This window comes from Chionomys nivalis, chromosome 4, assembly GCF_950005125.1.
Source record: "Chionomys nivalis chromosome 4, mChiNiv1.1, whole genome shotgun sequence".
Classification (NCBI taxonomy): Eukaryota; Metazoa; Chordata; class Mammalia; order Rodentia; family Cricetidae; genus Chionomys; species Chionomys nivalis.
In genome coordinates this window covers 41597949-41622075 of record NC_080089.1, presented here as the reverse complement: position 1 = coordinate 41622075, position 24127 = coordinate 41597949, and the positions used below count along the sequence as shown (strand labels likewise).

At 45.8% G+C, this 24127-nt stretch overlaps 1 protein-coding gene across 1 annotated transcript in view; it reads left to right on the top strand.

Annotated features, from left to right (window-relative positions):
* Positions 1-24127, top strand: part of Grik4 (glutamate ionotropic receptor kainate type subunit 4) — a 430445-nt gene that overhangs the window by 129596 nt on the left and 276722 nt on the right. The window contains exon 3 of the mRNA XM_057767783.1: positions 8266-8397. Coding sequence (XP_057623766.1) covers positions 8316-8397 — 82 coding nt within the window. The 5' untranslated portion in view covers positions 8266-8315. The remainder of the gene's footprint in view (positions 1-8265; positions 8398-24127) is intronic.

The window sequence follows — 24127 nt, the reverse complement described above, 5'->3', positions numbered from 1 at the left end:
ACAAAAAAAAAAAAAAAAAAAAAAAAAAAAGCTACGGAGAAACCCTGTCTCAAAAAAAATCAAAATAAATAAATAAACAAATAAAAGAAACATGGGCCATCTAAAGCTTCATAAACGTCAGGAAAAGTGCACAAGGGCCCTGACCTGTGTAACTAGCATCCAGAGGAAGAGACAGATCATCTGCTCTGCAGAAGTCCCTGGATCAGTGTCTAACCTGAGCAGAGTTCTAAGTGGTTATTAATTTTATAAATAATGGGTTTCATACCTGTACATAACCCACTTGGAGAGCATAGTCCCCTCCTGTTATCCTTTCTTAATCTCTCTCTCTCCTTTCCATGATTCCATTTCTCTTTCCTCATAGTTCCCTCCTCCACTTCCACATCTCCTTTTACTTCTAGATCACATACGGCAGACATCATGTTACTTGTATTTCTCAGTCTGGCTGTTTCCGTTCACATCATGCTCTTCAGCTCCATCCATTCTCTTTCCGATGACATGTTCTTTTCCTTCATTGATGAGTAATACTGCATTTTATGTATGTATGTTTATATGTATGTATGTATGTATGTATGTATGTATGTATGCATGTATGCCACATTTCCTTTGTCCATTCATCTGCTAGGCTGGCCGGCACCTAGGCCAATTACCTAACTTGACTTCATTAGTCAGGGTTCTCTAGTGACACAGAACGTATGGAATGTATCTCTCCCTATACATATAAAGGGGTTTTATTGGAATAACTTAAGACTGCAGTCCAATTAATCCAACAATGGCTATCTGTGAATGGAAAGTCTGAGAACCCAGTAGTTGCTCAGTCCTACCAGGCTGGTGTCTCAGTTGGTCTTCTGTATATTCTGGGATCACGAAGAAATAGGCTACAATGTCAGCGGAGGAATGGATGTACTAGCAGGGCAAGGACAAGCAGGCAAAGAGCAAAGGCTTCCTTCTTGTCCTTATAAAGACTTCCAGCAGAAGATATGGTCCATATGGAAGGTGTATCTTCCTACCTCAAGAACCAAATTAAAGATACATGCCTTCCAGTCTTAAGATCCAGATCAAAGGCCCAATCTAGAAATGCATTCACCCACTTCAAACCGAGCAGAAAATCTCTCAACAGGTGTGTCCTCTATTTCTGGATTGTAGTTCATTTCAGATACAGTCAAGTTGACAACCAAAAATAGCCATCACATTGGCCATTGTCAATAGCATAGCAATTATCCCAGATATGCCATATTTCCAGTATATGCTAGCTTCATTTCCTTCAGGCATATACCCAGAAATCATATTGCTAGATGATATAATAGGGTTTTTTGGTTTTGGTTTTTTTAAGGTCCTCCATACTGATTTCCACACTCTCTGCACTTGCTAATTTACATTTACACCAATAGCACATAAGGACTTCCCTTTCCCCTATGTCTTTGCCATTATTTGTTGCTTTCTCAATTTTTGATGACAACTATTCTGATTGGTGGGAGATGGAATCTCAGTGTAGTTTTGAACTACATTTAATGGCTAAAAATGTTGAGCCTTTTCCCATGTATTTATTGGCCATTTATACCTTTTAAGAAGCAGCTCCTCAGATCAATTGCCCATTTATGTGTTCTCTGAGCATTCATTCTTTTGGAGTTCTTTGTATACTCATTCTCTGTTGGGTAAATAAGTGGAAGATACTTTTCTCCCATTTTGTAGGCTGTACCTTTACTCTATATTGTTTCTCTGCTCAATCCTTTTAGTTTGACGTGGTTCTGTTTATCAATTCTTGCTATAATTTCTTAAGCCATTGAAATTCTACCCAGAAAGCCCATCCTTACACTTTGAAGTGCTTTCTCTCTGTTCTCTAGTTCTCTGAGAGGTTTAGGTCTACTGTTTAGGTCTTTGGTTAACTTTGAGTTGATTTTGATTCAGGATGAGAGATAGAGATCTAGTTTCTGGTGGCTCTGAAGTTTTCTGAGGATCCTGTGTTAAGGAGGCTGCCTTTCTTCTAGCATTAGCCTTTGTCATCTTGGTCAAAGATCAATGACTATAGCTGCTTGTATTTATTTTGGGGCCTTTTATTCCATTATTTTATGTATCTTACAGACTTTAACAGTGAACTGTATGGCACTAGGTTTTTCTTTGTCTGGATATCTTTTTTATTAATATATCAAACTCATTTCTTGTTATTATTGTACATAGGATTTTTATATCATTTTGATTCAATTTTGGTAGGTCTTTTGTATCTGAAAATATATATGTACAGATTTTTCTAGATTTCTTGATTTATTGGGGTATAAATTTTCAAATTAATTCCTAATTAATGTTCAAGATTTCAGTGGTATATTTTGTTACTCATCCTTCATTGTCTCTGAATCTAGTAATTAATCCATTAATCTTTCTCTTTCTTTTGCCATTTTCTCAACTTCAATATGTTTATAGTGATATTTTCTCTTGCTGTTTGATATGATTTCATTCCATTATTATAAGAAAAAGTCACAAGATTTTCTTTCCTTTTTAGTGTTTGTCAAGACTTGTTCTGCAACCTAAAATTTGATCTCTGTTGGAGAGAGCTGCATGAACTGCTGAAAGGAATGCATATTCTGAAGTTTGGGGTGTAACATTCTGTGGGAGTCTGTTAAGTCTATTTGTGCTATAATATAACTTAACTCTGAAGTTTTCTCAATGATTTTGGGGGAATTTTCATGATATAGCTTGATGAACATAGAGGTACTGAGGTAATCCACTATTATTATATTGGAATTTTCCTGTTGATATATTTGTTCTCTTTATCAATATGTAGCTTTTTGTTTTTGTTTGTTTTGATTTTGGTTTCCTTGAGTTTTAGAGGTAAGTATGTTTTGTTGTGTTTAAATATAATTTTTTCTGTTTGCTTCTGGATTCCATCTGCCTGGAATATAATTTGCCATCATCTTCCTTTCAGTTTGTGTGTCTTTGCCAGTGAGGTGTGTTTCTTGCAGGCAGCAGGCAGTCGGGTCTTTAATTCTTACCTAATTAGTCAGTCCATGCCATTTAATGGGAGAGGTAAGACCATTTTCATTGAAATCTAATAGAAGGGTATCAGTTAATTACTATCATTTTATTGTTTTTTTTCTAATGTGTGATTCTTTTCTAATTCTCACTTGCTTATTTACTGTTCTGGAGACATATTCTTTCCTGTGCTTTTGCGGTTGTGTTTGTCTTTCTCTACTCTGTGAAGGATCCTCTTGGAATCACCTCTGCAGCACTGGTTTTGTGCCATGGATTCCTTTAGATTTTGTTTCTTTTAGAGGGTCTTTATATTTACTTTATTTCTGAAGGTCAACTGCGGTAGATATGGTAGTCTAGACTGGTGGGATTTTCTTCCATAGTTGAAAGAAATCATTCCCCTCCCCCTCCCCCCATCTTTAGTGTTTCTGTTGAGAAATCCAAGTTATTCTGATAGGTTTACCTTTAGAATAAGTTAGCATTTCTCTCTGACAAACTTTCAATATTATTTCTTTCTTCTGTACTCTTGGCTTTTTAACTGTAATATGTGGAGGTTCTCTTCTGATCTTGTCTGGTTTTTGCTTCTAAATGCTTCCTGTTCCTGTATGTCTGCATCTTCCCCCAAATTTTGGAAATATCTTGCTGTCATTTCACTGAATAGGTTTTATGCCCTTAGTCTATACCTCAGTACCAACTTTTATATCAAGCTTATATAAATTTGGTCTTTTAATTATGTCCCAAGTGTCTTGTATGTTCTGCTCATAATTTCTTACATTTTAAAAATTGTTGTTTTCTGAGTATTCTAATTTACCGATCTTGTCTTCAGCCCCTAAAAGTCTTACTTTTAATTGGAATAGTATATTGTTCCGGCATTCCACTGGGTTTTTAAATTTATCTTAATGGGATTTTCATATTCATGATTTCTGCTAATTCTTTTTTAAAAATCTTTGTCTTTTGAACTTCTGATTCATATTGTTTATTGCCTTCCTTAATTGGTCCAATTATTTTTTATGCATTTTCTTGGAAGTCATTGGTATTTAAAAAGTCCTTTTTGTAAAATTCTTCATTCTAGTATTTTATATTATGCATTATCTTTGGAGTCATTTGCTATAAAATTATGAGCTTTGGTAGGAGTTTTGCTGTCTTCGTTTCATATATCTTTTATTTCTATGTTAAGACTTGAGTATATTTGGAAGGGATAGCTCTTATACATTTTATCTGAGACAGGGTTTCTCTGTATAACAGCCATAGCTGTCATAGAATTCACTCTACAGACAAGGCTGGCCTCAAACTCACAGATATCCTTCTGCCTCTGCTTCTGTAGTGCTAGGATTAAGGGGATACACCACCATGCCTGACTAACTAGCTATTATACTTTTATGTAAGAATCTCTTTAAGGAAAAATGATCTCTTGATGATGTATCCTTTGGTATATTGTGAAATGGGTTTGAATTATAGCTTACCTGTTAGGTTTTTTTTTTTGGGGGGGGTTAGTCTGTTTTGACACAGTACATATACTGTCAAAGCCTTTAGGTTGTACTTTCTCTGGAGGTTTTACAAGAGTGGGGTACTTCTAGTCTATTATGGAGATGTATTGTAGACAGCAGAATATATGAGGTATGTCCTCTGTCATGAGTCCTCTAATCGTGTCATCGTGTACAGCCTGAAGGGATGCAGAATGACATACACTGTTGTCCTGCATAGATACACTATCCACACTTTGTTGTGTTGTTTATATCTGATATTTTTATCTACTGCATCTGTGCCTACATGGATCCTGATCTTTAAAAGGACATTTTTATATCCCCTGTTTGTTGTATTGAAGTATCCACTGAAGTTAGACCAGGGTTGGGCTGACTTTAGAGCAAGGTTCCCGGACTCTTTAGCAGGGATGAGTATGTATCTTGGCAGCAGAGCATCTACTCCTATGCTCGACTCCCAACCTGTGAAGTGGGGGATGACAAATAGCATTAAGTAGTAATGAACCAAGTAGAAAAAAATGTAAAACTCAACACCCATAACTCTCAACCTTGACAACAGTGACAGGAATGGTGGTGGTAAAAATAATGCAAACAGAAAAAGTTGAAGATGTGATAGGGAAGGTATAGTTAGGAGAAAAGATGAAGGAAAGTGGAAGCAAAAAAGTTCAATTATTCAAAGAGTGAAAGTCAAAAACATGTAAAAAGTAAAAAGTGAGAGTGAGCGAATTTGACTACTAGAAGGAGAGGAAGGGAATGAACAATAAATTCCTCTTCCAAATGATTGAAAATGCAGAGAAAAAGAGGAAAAGCAAGAAAAATGCACGTATATGAACAAGTCAGAAAAAAGGAGTCTCAACAAAACACTGAAAAAGTATTGTCTCCACTGGGACATTGATGTGGGCAAGGGTGGGTGAGAACTCACTGCTCAGCCAGCTTGCTCCTCTTCCTGTGTCCTCTCCAGCTATGCATTCCTTGAGAGAGCAGAGGCTGGGCTTAGCTGCCCTCCCTTTTCCAGGGTGTTCCTCACTCTATGGGAGTGGTTTGGGACCAAGCTGGTCAGGGAGTTTTGTTTCTCTGCTTGGTAGGACAAAGTTACATGAGCAAATTTCTTTCAGGTGAAGTTTCTCCTGAGTAGGTCATTGCAAAGTATTCTCAAGGACAGTTTGATGCTGTGCTCCATTGGGGTCTGGGTCTCAGGCATCCTCATGAAGCCCCCAAGGGGTCAGGACAACAAATTGAATTGTGCTGAGGGGGTACAGTGGATCTCCCATTTTCCAAAGTCTGTGTTTTCTCAAGGCCCAGTGTCTGTCTACTTGCAATTGTGTGTACCCGCTTAGTTTTTCTGACTCTTAGGCTGCCTGCTGGGAGTCCCCAGAATTAAGAACAAAGAAACTCTGTTTATTTTTGTGTTTCTGACCCCAATCCTACTGATTATATTTTTGAATGAACTTGCTTCAGTAGCTTTCTACTTGGAACCACTCTGGGCTGCAAGGTAGATACTGGCTGGGAAGTATGGTAATAATTGCTGTGAGAGAAAGGATAATATAGAAGTTTGGTTTCTCCAGGCAGGGACTTGCTTGGCTACAGCTTTTTCAATATGGCTTTCCATTTACTGCACCAGCCTTCTGTGTTGAAACAGACAGAGCATTGCTGAAGATCCAGCGCACATGGCAACCCCCAAAACAATGAAATCCAGATGGCCTTTCTCCCCTGCCTGTGTCTTCATTGTGGTTCTCCTGTTACTTCTCTCTGGTGCAATGATTTCTGGGCTCAGTCTTCTCTTTCTGTCTCTTCTGTGTGCTCGAGTGTTCATGAGTGTGAAAGTGCACCTATGTGAATGGAGACAGGGCACAGCCTTCGATATCATTCTTTAGGTGTTGTCCACTCCACATTTTGAGCCAGAGTCTCACTGTCCTGGTGCTTGCTGAGTAGATTAGACACACTCGCCAGCTAGCCTCAGGAAACTGCCCATCTCTGCTTTCTCCATACTAGGACTACAAGCATGCGTCTGTCTTTTCTGTGTGGTTTCTGGTTACTAAATTCAGGCCCTCACAACAAACACTCTATTGGCTCAGCTGTCTGTCCAACCCATGACATATGCATTTTTTGCTCCTGGGTTGATAGCTATAGATTCTGGATCTCTCCCAATTTCTGTCTGTCCAGCATTGAGTTCTAACACATCTCTTCGTTACTCACCTCACTGAGAAGCTGTTTTCTGTCAGTGTTAATTTTAAACCACAGATAAGATTAAGTATGCTGCTTGCTTCTAACCCATCATTTTGGTGACATTTTTTCCACTGACTAACTTCTGATTGCAGAACACTTTTGTTTGGTTTTGCACTATAGAGTCATGCTGTATACACTTTTGCGCCTGACATCTTTTTCTCAGTGTTGCGTTAATGACAGTTCTTGTGCTGTGGCGTGCAGTAGTTGGTTGTTCATGTCCATGCCTTTATCACACTGTGTTGTGTGATCGTACAGTATATTTCTCCGTTCTGCTGCTGCACACTCAGGCAGCTTCCAGTTTGGGAAAATACCAAGAATGCCACTGTGAACTTCTAGGACATGTCTTTGGTGAGCATCGATGCACTTCTGTTGGAGAAATATCAAGGAGTAGGGTCACTGGTTTGTGAGTATTTTTGGAAAGCTTGGGTAGACCAGTTCTCCAAAGCATTTGCATGATTTATGTCCTGTCATGGTGTGTGAGAGACCTAGTTGCTTCATGTTCTTACTAAACTTTGTAAATGCTGTGCCTTAAAATATGCTTCCATGATGCTGGTGGATCTGAGCATCTTTTCTAAAGTGGATAGGCCATTGATTTTATTAGTTAGTGAAGTATCTGTCCAAGGCTTTTGACTGGTTTTCTGTTGATTTTCTTTGGGGAGGGAGGGGAAAATATTTTAATATTTTTTTCTTTCCTGGAGCGTCCAGGATTAAATATGCAGGTGCTCAGGGCCCCCACTTTCATCTTAGTTGTGAGGCAGAACTGGCTTGGCACAGATGCTTAGTCTTAGAGTAATCGAGAGGTCACGGGAGCGTTAGTGGCTCTGCTGCCTTGGGGAGGAGCAGCCACCTTGACAGCTCTGACTTTGATATGAGGTAGGTGAGGAGGTGGAGGGGGCATGTGAGAAGGGCTTAGCATCTGTAGATGAAGCAGGTGCAGAAACTGTATATTGGGCTGGGGTGTGTACCTCTGCCATCTCTTTGGGAGGAAATGTCTCCCAACCCAGCCATGGAGGAACTGGCATGCATGTACTCCTTCATCTAGGGCAAGCTTTACGTAAGGTAGCTTTCCCTGTGTTATCTTGGTCCTCAGACCAGCTCCACCAGGAGGGAATTAACACCACTTATACAACCAAGGAAGCCACATTGAGACAAAGAGAAGCCTGTGAAGACCACACAGGTGGCAGGTGGGAGAGCTGTACTTGGACCTATCCCGTGTGCTTCAGAATAACCTCCTCGTGCCTCCTCTTCTGCATATCCGCAGCTTCTATGCCTTAAGACAGAATGAAGATCTTGATTCTTAACTAGAGATTTTGGAAGGAAAGAGAGGTACCATGGATCCTGCAGCCTGTTAGAGCAGCCTGCCTTATGTTCACCAGGGGCCTTCTTTGATCCCTGGTGAGTGTAGGAGAGTCAAAGACCCCCAGTTCCAAGCTTTGCCTGCAATTCCCTCATGGATGCTGCCAGACGTTCTCCTGGAGGGACTGTCAGCTCTCCCCACTGAGGCCCTCGGGTGCTCTCTGGAGCCTCTGTCACTGGGATGGACTAGGTGGCTACCTAGCTTGTGTAGGACTCACACGCTTCCTCCACTCCCTCACAGCGTTATGTCATGCCCAGACCAGCAGAGGGCTCCATGAGGAGTTATAGAAGATGCCCCGTGTCTCCGCGCCTTTGGTGCTGCTTCCCGCGTGGCTCGTGATGGTTGCCTGTAGCCCACACTCCCTGAGGATCGGTAAGTACAGTCTGGCTCTGGGTGACAGTCTCATTGCTACCTTAAGTGGACATAGAGGAAATATCTTTATACTTCACAGGCTCTGTGGGACGTTTCCCTCACCTCCCGAAGTGTGGTTGTGGCAGACGTGGAGGTGGTGGAGGCAGAGGTGGACACAGATGTGGATGTGGTAAGAACAGACTGGTGGCTCCCATCTGTTCTTCCTGCCAGGCTCCATCAGTATCTAGAATAAAATGCTGCTTACTCCCTGGTATAAATCATGACAGATTCAGTCTGCATGTGAAGGGGCAGCTGTTAGTGATGAAGGAGATTGAAAATGACTACGGGGATTCCAAATCCAGAGCTGGAGAGACGCAGTTGCCCCTTTCTTCTGATTGGTCTACGAAAAATCTAGAAGATGGTGTTAAAATTGTCTTTGCAATTTGAATGAAGTCCAGTGTTTGCTTGGTGTTTTCTGCCCAGCCTGCTGGGAAGGGTCTTGAGTTTTATCTGCTGACTGTAGCCTGGCTCTGAGAGGGGATGACAGGGCCGCTTCAATCTCTTCTTTGTCCTTGGTGCTGTGGACAAGCAGGGTTGTGACTTACACCACTGGCACCTCTACTCTTGGCAGACAGGTCCTGGGAAACCTGACGCCTCCTCCCCTGCAACAAGCAAGTAAGCCTGGTCCAGTGAAGTCAAGGCACTGTAGCTCTTGGGACCTAGAGACACAGCCCTGCTGGTGGGGATGAGGGCACCATCTACTCCAGCAAGAAGCAGCACCACCATGAGATGGTCCCACGCAGAGGACCTGTGTAGTAGGCGGGAGGGGGGTCAGAGGTTAGGGATGTCCACATGAGTATGTGGGACATGGGTGAGTGTGGAATGAGACATCCAAATTCTTGTGGCCTGAGGAAGACCCTCCTGAGAGCAAGTCCTCCATTTTTAGGTTAGATGATCATTTCCCAGGGAAGGTTTTGCAGCCAGATAACCATGAGTCCTTCATCCCAGTCTGGAGTGGGTGGAGCAGAATGGTTGCTTTGCTCACAACAGGGTCTTTTCTTTTGAGACAATGTCTCACTATATAACCCTGTCTGGCCTGGAATTCACTATGTGGACCAGGCTGGCCTTGAGCTTACAGAGATCTGCCTGGTTCTGCCTCTCGAGTACTAGGATTAAAGGGGTGCACCACCATGCCCAGCAGGATCTGGATCTTCAACGTGAAACTGAAAGGCTGGAGGCCAATATAGATAGAATGCAGACAGCTTGATGCTTGGCTGGAGAGCCTTTCCCATCACAACAAGGACTGGCCTTAAGCACACCAGAGTGCAGTTGGCACTCTGGTGATGGTCAAGATGCCCAGGCATGGACAGAGGCAGGCCGATAGCTCAGACCACAGTCAGGTCAGGCCTAGCCTGCAGGTGCTCTAGCTGCTCCGTGTCACCTCATGGGCATATTTCTCCAAGCTAATGCAGCGGCTGCTGAGTGAAGTCTCAAATGTAGACAAGTGATCTAATTCTTTCCTCACCCTGCGCACAACTCCTTGTTCTGCTTGCTTTAAAAAAGACGTTATAAGCAAGACCTTCCCTCCCCCTTCCTCATTCATTTCTATAGAAACTACAAAAGCTAATTTAATTCCGCTTAGTGACGATGCAAAATGGTTCATATCCTTAAGATGCTTAATTTATAAGATGCCTACAGTTATCTAGTGTTTGCTGCAAGGTCCCCACCGCCACTATCACCAAATGAGCAGATAAAGCTGGAGCCCATCAATTTCCGTTTGTCACTAATGGGAAGCAGAAAGGAACTGAGCCAGAATTACGACCCCCACCCCCACCTTGCCTCTCTGGGCACAGGTTCTCTGGGGGAAGGAAGCAGACACTGGAGTCCACAGGTCTCTGTCTTGGTTGCTAGGTAGTAAGAGAGTTTTGAGGGGTCCCTACAGGCTCCCCACCCACACTGAGCAATGCTGGTCTGACTCTGTCGAGCCCCCAGTTTTGATTCATGGCGGTCTTCTTCTCTCTGATGTCCAGCCACAAATCCAACCACCCGTCAAGGTCAAAGTGGGCTTGATCTCTGAGAAAAATCAGGAAATACGGCAGGGGGTGGGGCAGAGGCAGCAGTGCCAGGGTTGGTTTGCTTGTCTCCTTGGTTATCTTGGAGTTAGAAGCCTTGTAAGCGTCCCTGATGGTTTCCGGTGGCGAGGTGCTAATTACACAGACCCGGAGGGGAAGTAGAAGGAGTAGGGCAGGACTGGGAGGAGAAGTAGGTCAAGAAAATATGGGTAGCTGTGCTTCATGCCAGGCAGCCTGGCATATGACTGGGTTGGGACAGTGCTGAGGTTACCAGGTCTCTGAGGGGTTCACAGAAAGGGGAGGGGCCCCTGTTCCCCTCACCTTCTCAGGGGTCACCATTACCACCCAGTGAGCTTCTCTGGGTCTTTCCCCAGGGCCCTCCCCATCTCCTGTATCTTCAGAAGAGACAGCTGTCAGAGCCGGACTGAACACAGGGACAGGGAATAAATTGTCCGGTCAGTTCCACCCTCACCCCACTTGTCGCTGGGGACAATATGGATGTTTGCAAAGACGCGACCGAACCCATTACCCTGCCTCGTGATGGCTGTTTTTCATTCAAGTGAGGCGCAGGGCGGGAGATACAGCCAAACTGTCTATTAGGGTGTCTGCTGTTTGCTCCACCCCCACCTCCGAATGAAGTTTTCGGTAAGAGAAAGGGATTTTATTTATGGCCGTAAGGCCATCCGCATAAATTTCCCAAACTCTCACCTGTGTCTCAGACCCCTTCAGTCATCCATCTTCCGAAAATGTTTTTGATTTTGCTTCTGTCCCTCTGGGTCCTCTGAGTGATGACTGGGGAATCTCAGGTAAATAAATGCCCCCAAACTGCTCCTATCCCTGCAGCTTAAAGGGATCATGGCTGCTGGATCTTGCTATAACAGATGATGAGGATCCATTATCCAACCTGCTCATTTTTGCAGATGAAGTGATGTGGCCAAGGTCACATGGTTACATGTGGCTGGCCGGGCCTGAGAGCCTAGTGGTTTTGACTCATTTTGTGTGTGTGTGACCTTTAGCCACCGGGCAGCATAGTCAACTTCAGTACCACGTGACATTTTCTCTTCATTTTCCCTGATGCTAGTTAAGTCCTTATCTCTGCTGCACCGGGTGCTAAGTTCTTGTTAACTGGTTAGTGCTAGCTTGCCTTGGCTATTCCTTCCATGCTACACTATAGGCACACTGGGTAACCAAATCCAAGTGTGGGGGGAGACTTTCCACGTTCCGCCTGTGCCCGGACCCTGTGGGAGCACTGTTCTTCCCATCCTCATGGCTTGGAAAACTTCTCCTCCTCTTCTGCTTCCTCCTCCTTTTGCTCCTCCTCCTCTGCCTCTTCCTTCTGTTGTTTCTCCTTCTCCTCCTCTTCTTCCTCGCCCTCCTCTGTCACCTTTGACTTAAATATCACTTTATGTGCAAATCCTTTCCTCGGGGATCACGGCATCTCCTGGAATCAGAGTGGTCCCAGCCGATGTATTGTGTTATTTCTGGTTTAAAAATATTGAAAGATGAATAATTATGGCTTGTATAGTCTCTCGCTTTGCATTGGCATTTTTACCCCCAGTGAGTTATCAAAGAGTAGCTGGCAGATGAGGAAACCAGCGGGGACTTCAGAGGTTCAGTCCTGATGTTGATGGAGGTCTCGCTCAGCATGGGTGGCATCAGATGCAGCACAGGCTAAGGCAGCAACCGAACCTCTATTTGTCTAAGGCTTCCCTACTCAGCAAAGCAGCGGAGCTCAGGTTTATTTGACACTCAGCCTCACTAGGACCCCCAAGCACTTTACACCTCCAATTTTTTTTTTTACTTAGTTGATTTCCTCCAATGAGCTCCAATCCTTTGCAGAGAATGCCCAACCTAGAACATTCAAATGCTATAAAGATGAAGCTAATAGGAGAATTGGGAGAGACAAGTGGGAAGAATGAAACTCCTGGCTTCTGATCTCAGTGGCTGTGTATTAAATCTATTGGACACACTGAGACTCAAATCTACCGTTGATTTCTTAGCCTTGCAGAAGATTCACCATGGGGAGTTTTTGAGTAGTGGGATCCCCTTGTAATGTTATCACAGGATTTAATTTATGAAATTTTGATCAGTGTGCAGCATTCATCTTTATTCCAAATTGAATCAACTCTATAGATAATCAATTGTTCTTTCACAAGGGTGACAAATAGAAATTGATGACCTCCCCCTGCCCCCGTGTGTCACCTAGAGAAGGCATAGAGGGACATCTCTGGGATACAATCTCTTCTCTAGTGAGCACCTCTGCGGAGTCTGCAACTATCTTACTCACGCTTTTTTTTCTCAAGGTCTAGCACGGTGCCTGGCCTATGGGACAAGATTCACCCATTACCTGCTAAATGAATTATCTGTGGCAAACTTTGAATTGTGAACCAGCCTTTCAGTTTTCCAAAGGTCCTCTTCCCAGGATGTCAGTGCTCAAGCGTGGCATCCTATTTTGCTGGTCGCCTATATGACATGCAATTAAGAACGTGTTGTAGTTTGAATGTGAAATGTCCCCAGAGTGTGTTTAACATTTGCTCCCCAGCTGGTGATGCTGTTTGGGAAGATTATGGCACCTTTAGGAAGTAGAGCCTCACTGGAGAATGGGAGAGGACCACTGAGCGAGGGCCTAGAGCTCTTTCAGCCAAGCCCCACTTCCTGCCCTCTCTTGTTTCCTGACTGGATGCAGTGTGCCCCACTGCTTTATACTCTTGCTGCTGTGATGGACTGCGTCTTCTTCAACTGGGAGCCAAAAGGAACCCTTTGTTCTTTAAGTTGCTCCTACCATTTATGTGGTCACAGTAACAAGGCAAGTAGCTAATACAGAAAATGAATATTTTGCCTCCGAAGTGTACACGTGTGTTGGCAAATGCCTGTGCATTCAGTTGACTGACTCCCTGTGCTCAACTCTGGACCGATACATGTTGGGGAGGATACGGGAGGCTGGCAGGAGTTGGAAAACTGTTTAGGCCAGCATGGCCTGTGTGCTCAAAGATGGCACAACTCCCAAACTCTTGGTGACATTAGTGCCGTGGTTTGCAATGAATAGAATGTTCTGACGCGTTAGCTTAGTTTCTATGAGACAGACAGAAGGGGCAATGGTGTGAGGAAGAGCCCAGGGTTCTCAGGACTTGTGACTTGCCCAGGATTAATGAGGTAAGTAGTTAAAGCCAGTGGATGTGAACTGAGCAGAATCTGAGGTGTCACGGTCTGGGATGGCCTGTTGGCAGCACATTCCCTGTGGCCAAGAGTTGAAGTTTCCAGAGGCCAGGATGCTGGCGTCTGGTCCTCACCAAGGAGTAGGCAGATCATGGAAGTGACCGTTAGTAGGTCGGTCTTCTCTGTTTGTTTTCAGCATCTGTGATGAGTCTTTGGAGGGGGTGGGTGTTGGCGAAGGTCACATTGCAAGGGCACCAGAGGTGAGACAATAGAGCCCTGATTCTGTAACTGTGAATTTTAGATGATGGAGTTAGTTTCCGTATCTCTTTGATGTGTGGCTGCACTAGAATGACCTGGCTTCCCTGGGGTTCTTGTTTTCCCCCCTCAGTGATGATATTCACTCCTCAGTGAATATCAAGCAAGGTCCAGGCCTGTCTGATGAGGGGACCAGTGGGTTGAGCAGGGAGCAGCATGGTACTGAAAGAACATTGTCAGAATTTTAACAACCTATCTCCAGTTCCATGGAATGAATGTCTTACCGAGTCCTGGGATGTGGAGTGAGTCATTTGCACATTGTATTTGTGGGAAAGTGTAAAAACTATATAGAGAGAATTTTGTTTCCATATTTTGAGAAAATGTCTATATGGCAGGTGGAATGGCTTTCCAGGTGACCATAGAGGGACATGATAGGGGTTTCAGCATCAAACTGGGGATTGGACCTGTTACCCCTAAGACCTCTAGCCATCTAGGGTGTGACAGTTTAGTTAGCCTTTGGTTTCATAGTCACATGGGAAGACACTTCTGTTTCATTAATAACCATTAACAAGAGCTTAAATTGAGACAGCCACCTGCCTATTTAAAGCCATGACCCTATTTGGCTCCAGTTGCTTGGGAAGGCATGATAGTCAGCAGATCTTTTGGTTTTGTGATATAGTCCGGCCTCTCTGGGCATGTCCAGTGTGGTGGGTGGGAGAAGCGGCTGCTGGATCTCAGCTAAGTGCTTGTGTGCGAGTCTGAGTGGGTGGGATGCACTGGTATACATTGGCAGAACCTGAACATCCCACTCACAGCCTTGCGGCTCAGCTACAGCCAAGACCACGGTAGCACTTAGCTCTCATTAGTCTCACTAAGCAGGCACGCATTCCCTGCAGGGCTTATGGGAGATGCTGGGAAGCACAGGTCATCAGGGTACTGCAGACAAGCTAACAGGCTCCCCAGCAGCCCCTCTTGTAGGTGTGTGTTTCCTCCCATGTGGTGGCTGGTCCGTTCCTAGTGGACTGAGCCGATGGCACCCTTTTAGCCCACCCTGATAATGAGGATTGTGGAGAGAACCCAGGCTAATCCAGGTTTGGCTTTGCAGGCACTGGCATTCACAGTTCTCTAGTCTGCAGACAGCACTCCTCTGCTGGTTCCCGGAGGTGTCACGGAAGAGTCTAGTGTTCAGCCATGCTTGAGAATGTCTGTCGGTATGACCACTTCAGATGAGAGGTGCTTTGCCCTGGACAGCTATCTCAGGGTGGCAGGCATTGCCACAGCCTGTTACGTTCCTTTCCTCCTGTGTTTCAGGTAGTGACATCTTATCAGTCCTGGTCAGTTCTCTGGGGCAGTCACCCAAGGTCCCTCATGTGTTTTCCTTTTCTCAGTCCCTTCCACCTGGATTTACCCAGGTGCCTTATATGATAATTCCACTGTGGTTGGTGCCTGGAGAACAAAGGAAAAATGGAGTCAGTTGTGTCAGGGGTGACTCTAAGATTGGCTTCTAGAGCTATCTGGCAGTATGGAGGTTAGCTCAGAGCATGGGCTCTGGAACCAGGCTGCCTAGCTGCAACTCTGAGCCCTTTGCTTTCAGAGTTGTCTGATCTTGGACAATCATGTAACTTCTTGGTGCCTCCCTATCTCCCTCCACAACATGGAATCCGAGACCCAGTTTCATATGCTCGTGAGAATCTGGCAAGCTTCTCCTCAGCAAGCTGTTAGGACAACATCAGGGGCTTGCAAGTGCTAAGAAAGTGGTTTCTCCTATTAATACCACCACTGGGTCAGCTGGGCCCTGTCTCTTAGCCTTTCCCTGCCTGGAACACCCTTCTCCATTCCTCTGTCCTATATCATTCCAGCTTTTCACGCACTCTGTTCAGGGAGGTGAGACCCTCGCCCGGTTTGGGGAGCTCTGGCTTCTGGAATTCTCAGGGTGCCTTGTGCATGTGCTCACCTGCCCACACAGCATGGTGCTGTCTTTCTTAATACTCACCCACCTGCTTTATACAAACATTTCTCACAATCTTATTTGAATTCTATCCACACCAGGAGCCCAGAAGCATCCCGTGGAGATGATCTCTGTCTTTGTGCCCTCAAGTGTCATTCACACCAGATGGCAGATCTTCCCTTGACTCCTGTCCCTCCTTAGCTGTCCATGCCCCCTTGAGTTTTCCCTTTCCCTTCACAGGAGCACTGTGTAAAGCTGCTTATTCAAGCCCTTTCTGCTTTCTCTCCCCTCTTCTTATCGATAGTACTCATAAGCAAACTCGGTTGTCAGACTTGGTGACAGGCACCCTTACCTACTGAGTTATCTCAATGGCTCCCTCTCTCTTTTTTCTTGTCATCTCCAAATATGGCTCTGTTCTCAGAGTTTTGACCTTGGGTGTCCTCTGTATCCACCGCAAGGCCATGATGATCTTATGTACTGCCATGTAGATAATCATCTAGTCTCGTCTCCAGCCCTGAGTGCATTCTGTAACATATTTATGCAGCTATATGCTTGTCGTCTTCACATGGGTGACAACACAGACTCAAAAGAGGCATGTCTGCAGTTCAAATCTCGATTGTGACCTTCCGGCTTGCTATTGCTATGAGTTCTCCACTCATAACGGTAATGTTAGGGATAGCAAGATGACTATGAGTACTTGCTGTGTAAGCATTGGGCCTTGTTGAACTCAGATTCTCAACATCCAGGTAAAACGTATGGCCTGGTTACATGCACCCATAACCCCAGCCTTGTAGGACAGGTGGATCCTGGGAGATTGCCAAGCCAAAAAGCTGAGTTTCTAATTCAGCGAGGGACCCTGTCTTAGAGCATAGGGTAGAGCATAAGAGAAGACCCCCTGTGTCCTCCTCTGATCTCCACAAAGTGTGCACGGATGCATGCACCTGAACACTCATGCATATACCACACACATAAAATATGTATACAAACCTCACTCCCTTACTCTGTCCTATCTATTTGACTTGGACTCCAAACCTTGGAGCCCTCCTTCATCCCATTGGCCTCCAGCTCTATCGCCTTGCCATCCAGTCCTGTTGGTTCAGCTTCCCAAGTTCAGCTATTACACACTGACAACTCCTGCCAGCTCAGATGTCCCTTCCCTGTTCTGAGCCACACTGTCTCCTCCCCACACTGCTGCAGAACCATCTCCCTTGTTTCCCGATTGTCCTTTAACTAACCTATTGACCTAAAAGAAAGGGCAGCAAGAGCAGCTGTTTTATTATATTTAGGTATGATCCTTTTATCCCTAATCTCTCCAAGACCTTCATCATAAAGGGGTGTTGAATTTTGTCGAAGGTTTTTTCAGCATCTAATGAAATGATCATATGGTTTTTTTCTTTCAGTTTATTTGATAGATTTGCGTATGTTGAACCAGCCCTGCATCTCTGGGATGAAGCCTACTTGATCATAAAGAGCAACTGTTTTAAAATAGAAGTTGGGTCCCTGCCCTTGCCCTCCACTGGCTTCTTGTCAGAGCAAAGGATTAATCCTCCCGATGACCACCTGAGGCTCTCCGGATTGCCGCTCTTCTGTTTACTTATGTCTTCATCTCTGACAGCCTGCCTGCTGCTCACAGCACCCCCGCCCTGCCCCTGAGCATTTTTCCTTTCCATGCCCAACATGTTTCCCCCTTACGATCTTTGTACATGCTCTTCCCTCTGCAGAGAGCACTCTGGATTCATTCTTGCGGGGACAGCCACCCCCTGTCCATTCTCTATATCCTTTCCTGTCCCCAACATTTTCTATTCTTCTTTGCTTAACTTTTTCTAGAGCACATCTCACATCTGATTCTGTTTCTTTTCTTCTTGTCTGAATCTTCCTGTGAAGAAAACTTCTTTGTTTTATTCTCTGATGCTTTCCCAGTACTGAGGACAGCAAATATATAGAGCATAGTAGATGCTCACAAAATATCTTCTGAACGAATAATGCAGACATGAGGGAGACTCCAAAGGAGCTTCAGCACCGAGAGCCTTTGGGAGGCACAGACTTGAGGCCCCACTTAACAAGACCTCCTCCAACACCTAGAACGGTACACTGACACCGTTGGCTATCTTGATATCCCTGTTTCTCGTGCTCTGTAATCATACCCAGGCCTTGGGGTTACTCTTGATTCTGCTCTGAAGGAGCCCAAACCAGCCTGTAAGTGACTTAGCATCAGTGTGAGCCTTTGCTGAGGATGGTAATTTGTCCCTGAGATTCAAACACTAGGCTCTTGGTGTAAAACCTACCCCGACCCGACCAGTGTGGTCCCTGGAGTTCACACATCACCACTGTGGCTGAGTTCTAGTGCTTGCCTTGGTATCCTGGCTGTGCCAGGCTCCTCGAAACTGCAACCAGGCCTTACTTATCTCAGTCTTCCAAGCACCTAAAGGCCTGAACCCAGCCCTGGTGTCCCAGCTGGGACTGTGTCACAGGCTTCCAGCCTTCTGCTGACACTGCTGCTGTTGGCCAGGTGCCCACACCAGTCATGGCTGCCTGCCTGTACTTACGTTCACAAAATCTAAATGGTGGCAGGCACCCCAGTATAACCCACGAAGGCACTGATTAGTGATGACCATTGGTTTTTCTTCCTCTGCTTCTCTGGGTCTACTCTTCCAGTTCTAGTCCATGAGGCTTTGCCTCTTGGGGATGGTACCTGTAAGAGCTGAAGAGATGTCATTGTCTCTAGCATCTCCTCCGCCTCTCAAATTCCTTCATCTCTAGGGCCTTTCTCATCGTTGCTTGGACTCCACTCATCGTCTTGGGCATCCTCCGCCCAAAAGGTATTGTCTTCTGTTTCTTCCTTCCAGATTAGGATGTGACACCCCAAACCAGAGCCCTCTTCTTGTCTTCTTCTAATCTACCAGTTCCTTTTCCTGGTGTTCGGCTTAGTCCCACTCAGCCCTAGCTGCGTAGTCTTTGGGTTAAGAAAGCCGAGTGAGCCAGGAAGCGGTGGTCACGCCTTTAATCCCAACTCTTGGGAAGCAGAAGCAGGAGGATCTTTGTGAGTTCTGGTCTACAAGAGCTAGCTCCAGCCTGGCCTACAGGAGCTGGCTCCAAGTCAGGCTCCAAAGCTACAGAGAAACTCTGTCTTGGAAAAACAAAACCAAAACCAAAAGAAAAAAAAAAGAAAAGAAAAGCAAGAAAGCAAGTTGAGTCAGAACTTTACCTGTACCGTGAACCTCAGGCTCTCTGGCTCCTGCCCAGCTGACTTTGCTCACAGTCCACAGGCAGAGGCTGCTCTTTGACAATAGGTTACTCCTGGGTCTTGGTACATCATTGTTAGGGATCCAGATGTTGTAGGAGTAGAGCGTTCCTTATAGGAAGTCTGTGGCTCCCTCTCAGCTATGAATTTCCATGTCTGGGACATGGGCTTTTTACACAGAAAAGGGAGGGAGTGCCACTTTGCTAGCAATGCTCATAAATTTCCCTCAGGGGCAGGGATCTAACTTCATGAGACTTTGAGCTTTCAGCTCAGATGAAATAACAGGGATTTTCCCAGAGATGACAGAAAAGGGACGTATACAGCCCCAGGGGCCTCTGTAAGAAGCCACCGGCAGGGGCTGCTCCCAAGAGACGCCAGCCATCAGCTTGTGTTGCAGGAGGCTTGCAGTGGGTGTGCCCAAATCTCTGGGGCAGCCACCCCAGAATCTAAGGCCAGTAGCCCAGAGAAAAGGAAACCTCACTACGTGGAGGGGCTGGAAAGCGTAAAGGCCCCATTGTGTGGCAAGGGCAGGCGAATGCTAATTGGAGCTGATGGGGAGACTTAAGAATTCTAAAGGAATTGAGGTTAAGTGGCAATCAATGCTATTGGTGGAGATGAAGTAGGGTTTTGAAATGATCTGTGTTGCCACCTTCAGAGCGTTCCTTGGCTGTCATGGGGACGACCTTCCAGAAAACGAGGAGGCACCTGTGAGAGGCCCGAGCGGAGCGGGGAGCCCGGGCCCACCTGCTCCTGGAGATTTAGTGTTCATGCTTGCTTCCTGCTGGGTTCTGAATCTGCATTCTTCTTGGCATGAAGCCACAAGGACGGTCCTGTGGGACAGCGTGGAGCTTACATTCAAGTTTTATGTTCCAGATATGGAACAAGTCTGACTTTAGAGTTTTGACTTCATGTTCCTGAATTCCATTCATATGTGCATTGAGGAAAAAGACGCCAACCATTCTCACACTCAATTTCCCATTCTTAAGCTGGGAATAATAGTGCTTATCACTCATTAATTAATTGGTATTAGCTCAGAGGAGCATTGTAATGTACCATAAGCAGCATATGGCATATCGTAATATTTAGTAAATATTAGTTCTGGCTCTTATGCTGCTTTCAAGGAATGACTTTTAGCTCAATAATTCTGGCAAGCAATTGCATGGCCCCTATGAGGTAGTGAAATGGCGTGATCTTGACTGACACAGGGACCTGGAATTAAATTATAGTTTTGCGCGTGACCTTGTGCAAATTGAATTATTTGGCCTCCGTTTGACTGCTATAAAAAGGGGATAATAAACTCACCTTGTGTGATGATTATTGTGCTTTACGTGAGAGATAACGTATGGAAAACAGCTAGCAGAATGCTTGACAATCGGTAGGAAGTCAATAAATAATAGCTGTTATCAGTAGTGCTTGCATTATTGCTATTACTATAGTTTCTCTATTGCTGCCATAACAAATTACCATGGATTTAGCAGCCTAAACAAGACAAATTTATTATCTCAGTCTGGAGTTCAGAAGTCTTACTGAGCTGAAGATAAGATGTTCCTTCCTGGGGGCTCTCGGAGGCATCTGTTTCCTGTTCGTTTGGGTCGCTGGTGGAATTCACTTTCTTGTGGCTAGAGGACAGAGATCTCCCATTTTCCCCCTGGCCATCAGCTAAGAACCTTTTCCTGTTTGTAGTGTGCTGAGCACTCGGCTTTCTCGCTCCACGTCCAAAGCTGGCAATGGTGGGGTGAGCCATTCTCACCTCCAGTTCCACAGCTGCAGCTGGAAGTATTGCCCAGGGTGATGGAGTTCTGAGACTATCCTGAACTGGGGGTGTGACCCCAAGTCATCTCTCCACCTCAGACTCAGTCAGCAAGTTCAACCTCCATGGAATCGGGGGCCCCATTTTCTATGGAAAGAAACAGTCTTAGGAAGTCAGGGTATGGGCGTCTTCAGGGACTCTCTTCTACCTACTGGCTATGGTTAGCCTCTGAGGTAGAGGATTGGGTCAGAGAAAATCCTTCTTGTGAACAGTGTCCCGTGTAGAAGACTCTCGGAAACTGTGCTCAGCTCAGACTTTAGCCCGCTTTGTGGACTCCCAGTGTCCTTGTTCATTTTGCTTGAGAACCAGATATTCCAGCCCACTGGAGCCAAACTCTTTCCTCCATGATAGGAGTCACCACATAAGTTGGTGGCATTACAGACATTGAGCCCATGCCAGCAGTCGAGAGACAGCCAGGAAGGTGCTGTGTAACAGGAAGTGCTTTATCACAGTGATTTAATAATCTCACCGCTTCTCACATGTCGGGGCACCGGCAGAGTAGTCTACAAACTGAATGTTATCTGAGGCTGTCACGTGGACTTTGCCAGGCTCGGCATGGAGTGATGTGTTTATTTCCTGCTTCAGGGCCTGGAGAAAATAATATTCCCCAGAGTCCTGGCAGATACTTATTCTGCCTGTCATCCTTCCAGTCGGGGGACAGGGCCACTTGTGCTCTAGGAAGCAACTGCCGGGAGGGAGGGAGGCAGTAGGAGGCCTGGTGTCTGTGCCTGATCCAGCCTGACCCTCTGTCCCCTGGAACTTTGTAAAATGACTGTGTCATGTTTGGGGCCAGGCGTTTCGGGAGATACAGGGAAACAGGGTATTATTTTGTGTTGGGTCATGTTCTAATTGTTAAAAGGGAAGGTTGTCAGATACACAGGACAGCAGGGTTGTGAAAAACAAGGAAGGAAGCTAAGCGTTTAGACTGTGATGGCCACCGCAGTGGTCCAGGGATAGTGGGCAGGCTGGCACTGAGAGTTTCTTGTCCTTCCCAGACCATTGCCACCCAGAGTGAATTGAACGACGAGCTGTGGGCGTGGCTTGGAAATACGGTATTCAGGAATTGGAGTGGCAGTCACACGTGTTGAACACCTACTGTGTGCATCAATAAATTAATAAATTAATAAATTCCATGACTCAGGGATTACGGCCTCTGTGAGTGGATTTGATAAGACCCGGTATTTGGGTATAGAAACTGTACTGTGGGGAGACCAAGGGCACCCACATAGAGGTAGGACATGGAGGATTTAAACCGGATTTCTTGAACCACAGCCGTGTTCTGTTCCCTACACTAAACTTCTCTCTGGCGTGTTTCTCCATGGAGCCCTGAGGCTACTGACTGCCTCATGGACCAGGAGCTGGGACGAAGGTAGACAGGACCATAGCGTGCCCCAGACCAGTGTGACACTTTACGACAGAAACTGTACCTCTGCAAATTTCCTTTGAGAGGAACATAGAGAGGGGAAAGGAAGGAGGGAGAGAGAGAAAGAGCAAGTGAGCGAGGCTGGGGAATTAACTCAACACTGAACTGCAGGAGCGGCACGGAAGGCACCTTAGGCTAAAAATAAGAGCTGAGACCGCTGTGCTCGGAGGGGCCAAGTCTGCATGCTGGTTTTATTTATAGTCGCTTATTTATTAGATTCCAAATGATGTTTAAGCAGGAATCATATGGCAGTGATCTTTGATTACTTATGTGGCTAATGGCTGAACATATATTATTATTGCTGTTTATTTAGCACTGCTAAATGTACTGGGTACTTCTCTTTCATGAAGGAAAGGGCCAGGAGAATGGAGCAAGCAGGAGCTTGGTGGATGGTGCAGGAGGCCAAGCCAGGGAGATGCTGTTACAAAACTCCAGTCCTTGGTGATCAAGGGAGTAGGGTTAGGGTGGAGAGAATACCCTAAAAAGCAAAGAAAGGTTTGAGGCTAGACTTTCAGCTCGTAGAACCAGAACTGACTACATATTAATGGCAACATTTGTTTTGTGCTCACTGTGTTCGAGATGATTTAACCCCGCTACTTCTTCCATCGTTTTACAGAGGGCAAAGCTGAGGCCCAAGATCTTGTATAAGCTACTCAAGGATACACAGCTGGTAGGAGGTGGAGATCAGCCTTCCTCTCTGCCTGCTGCCTCTGCTGAAGTCTAACGTTTTGAGTAAACATCTCAAGAACAGAGTGGATGGAGAGCTTGTTGTTCTGGACCATGGAGTGGGCGTGAAGAGTGGAGCTGGTTCCCACTGTTCCGTCCCGCAGTGTTTACAGCTCACTCGGACCCAGCTGTCAGCGGTCCCCTAGGCTTTCAGAGCCATCTAAAGTAAGCCCAGGAGGATCCCTGGGATGGGAACAGGGATACCAGGCTTAGATGACAGTGGAAATTCCTCAGCCAACTGGAGCTTGCTCTCCAGGTCCACGGAGCAGAAAAGGATGGGAGGTGGGGATGGATTGGGCACTGCCGATTTAAGACATGGAGGCGCAAAGTGTCATGTCTCTATCCTCTGGGAGTCCGAGAGGAGCCCGGCTCTCCTCCCAAAGACAGCATGACGTGCTGGACTTTCAGGCCAACCCCGACACTGCCCTGGGCTCCCCCTCATTGATGCCCTCCTTGCTTTCCTAGCTCTGTCCTTCTACCTCAGGCCCCTCTGGAATGAGGGTGTTAAGAGAGGAAGGAACGGAAAGGCTGTTCTGTTTTATGGTTTTCTTTGGGTCAGGGAATGTAGTTGCTACGGCTCACTCTGGGGAAGAGGGGATTCTTAGCTTCTGTGGCCTACTTCGGGGGGGGGGGGATGGAATTAAGAAGGGCCAGAGGAGGTGGAGAATCCTCCATCTGAACTTTTGAGTGTTCAGCCTGCCTAGGCACCATGCTTGGTGTGCCAGATTCTGAATCATGACAGCGGTTACTAAGCATTGCTAAGTAACCCAGAGGACTCTCAGTCAAGCTGGGCTACTCTGGGGTTTGTCCCACTGGCATCTACGTACCCACTGGCTTTGACACTGGCGACACTGGGGGAAGGGACAAGGCTGAAACAGGTTGTTACATAGTCGGCAATACATCCGTAGAACACCTGGATCATGATGGCTGGGGGAGAAGGGAAACTGTTACTGCGTGTCTGGCGCCTGAATGAGGAAGAGATCTGTCAGGGGACACAGGGAGGGTTCCAGGGCTCCCTTCCTCCTGCAACACTGATGTCCAATGCTTGACCTTTCAGCTATGTGCAGCTCCATGCTGGGAGGCCTTTGACATTTAGAAGGAGGCCTCTGTGCGCTTGGCC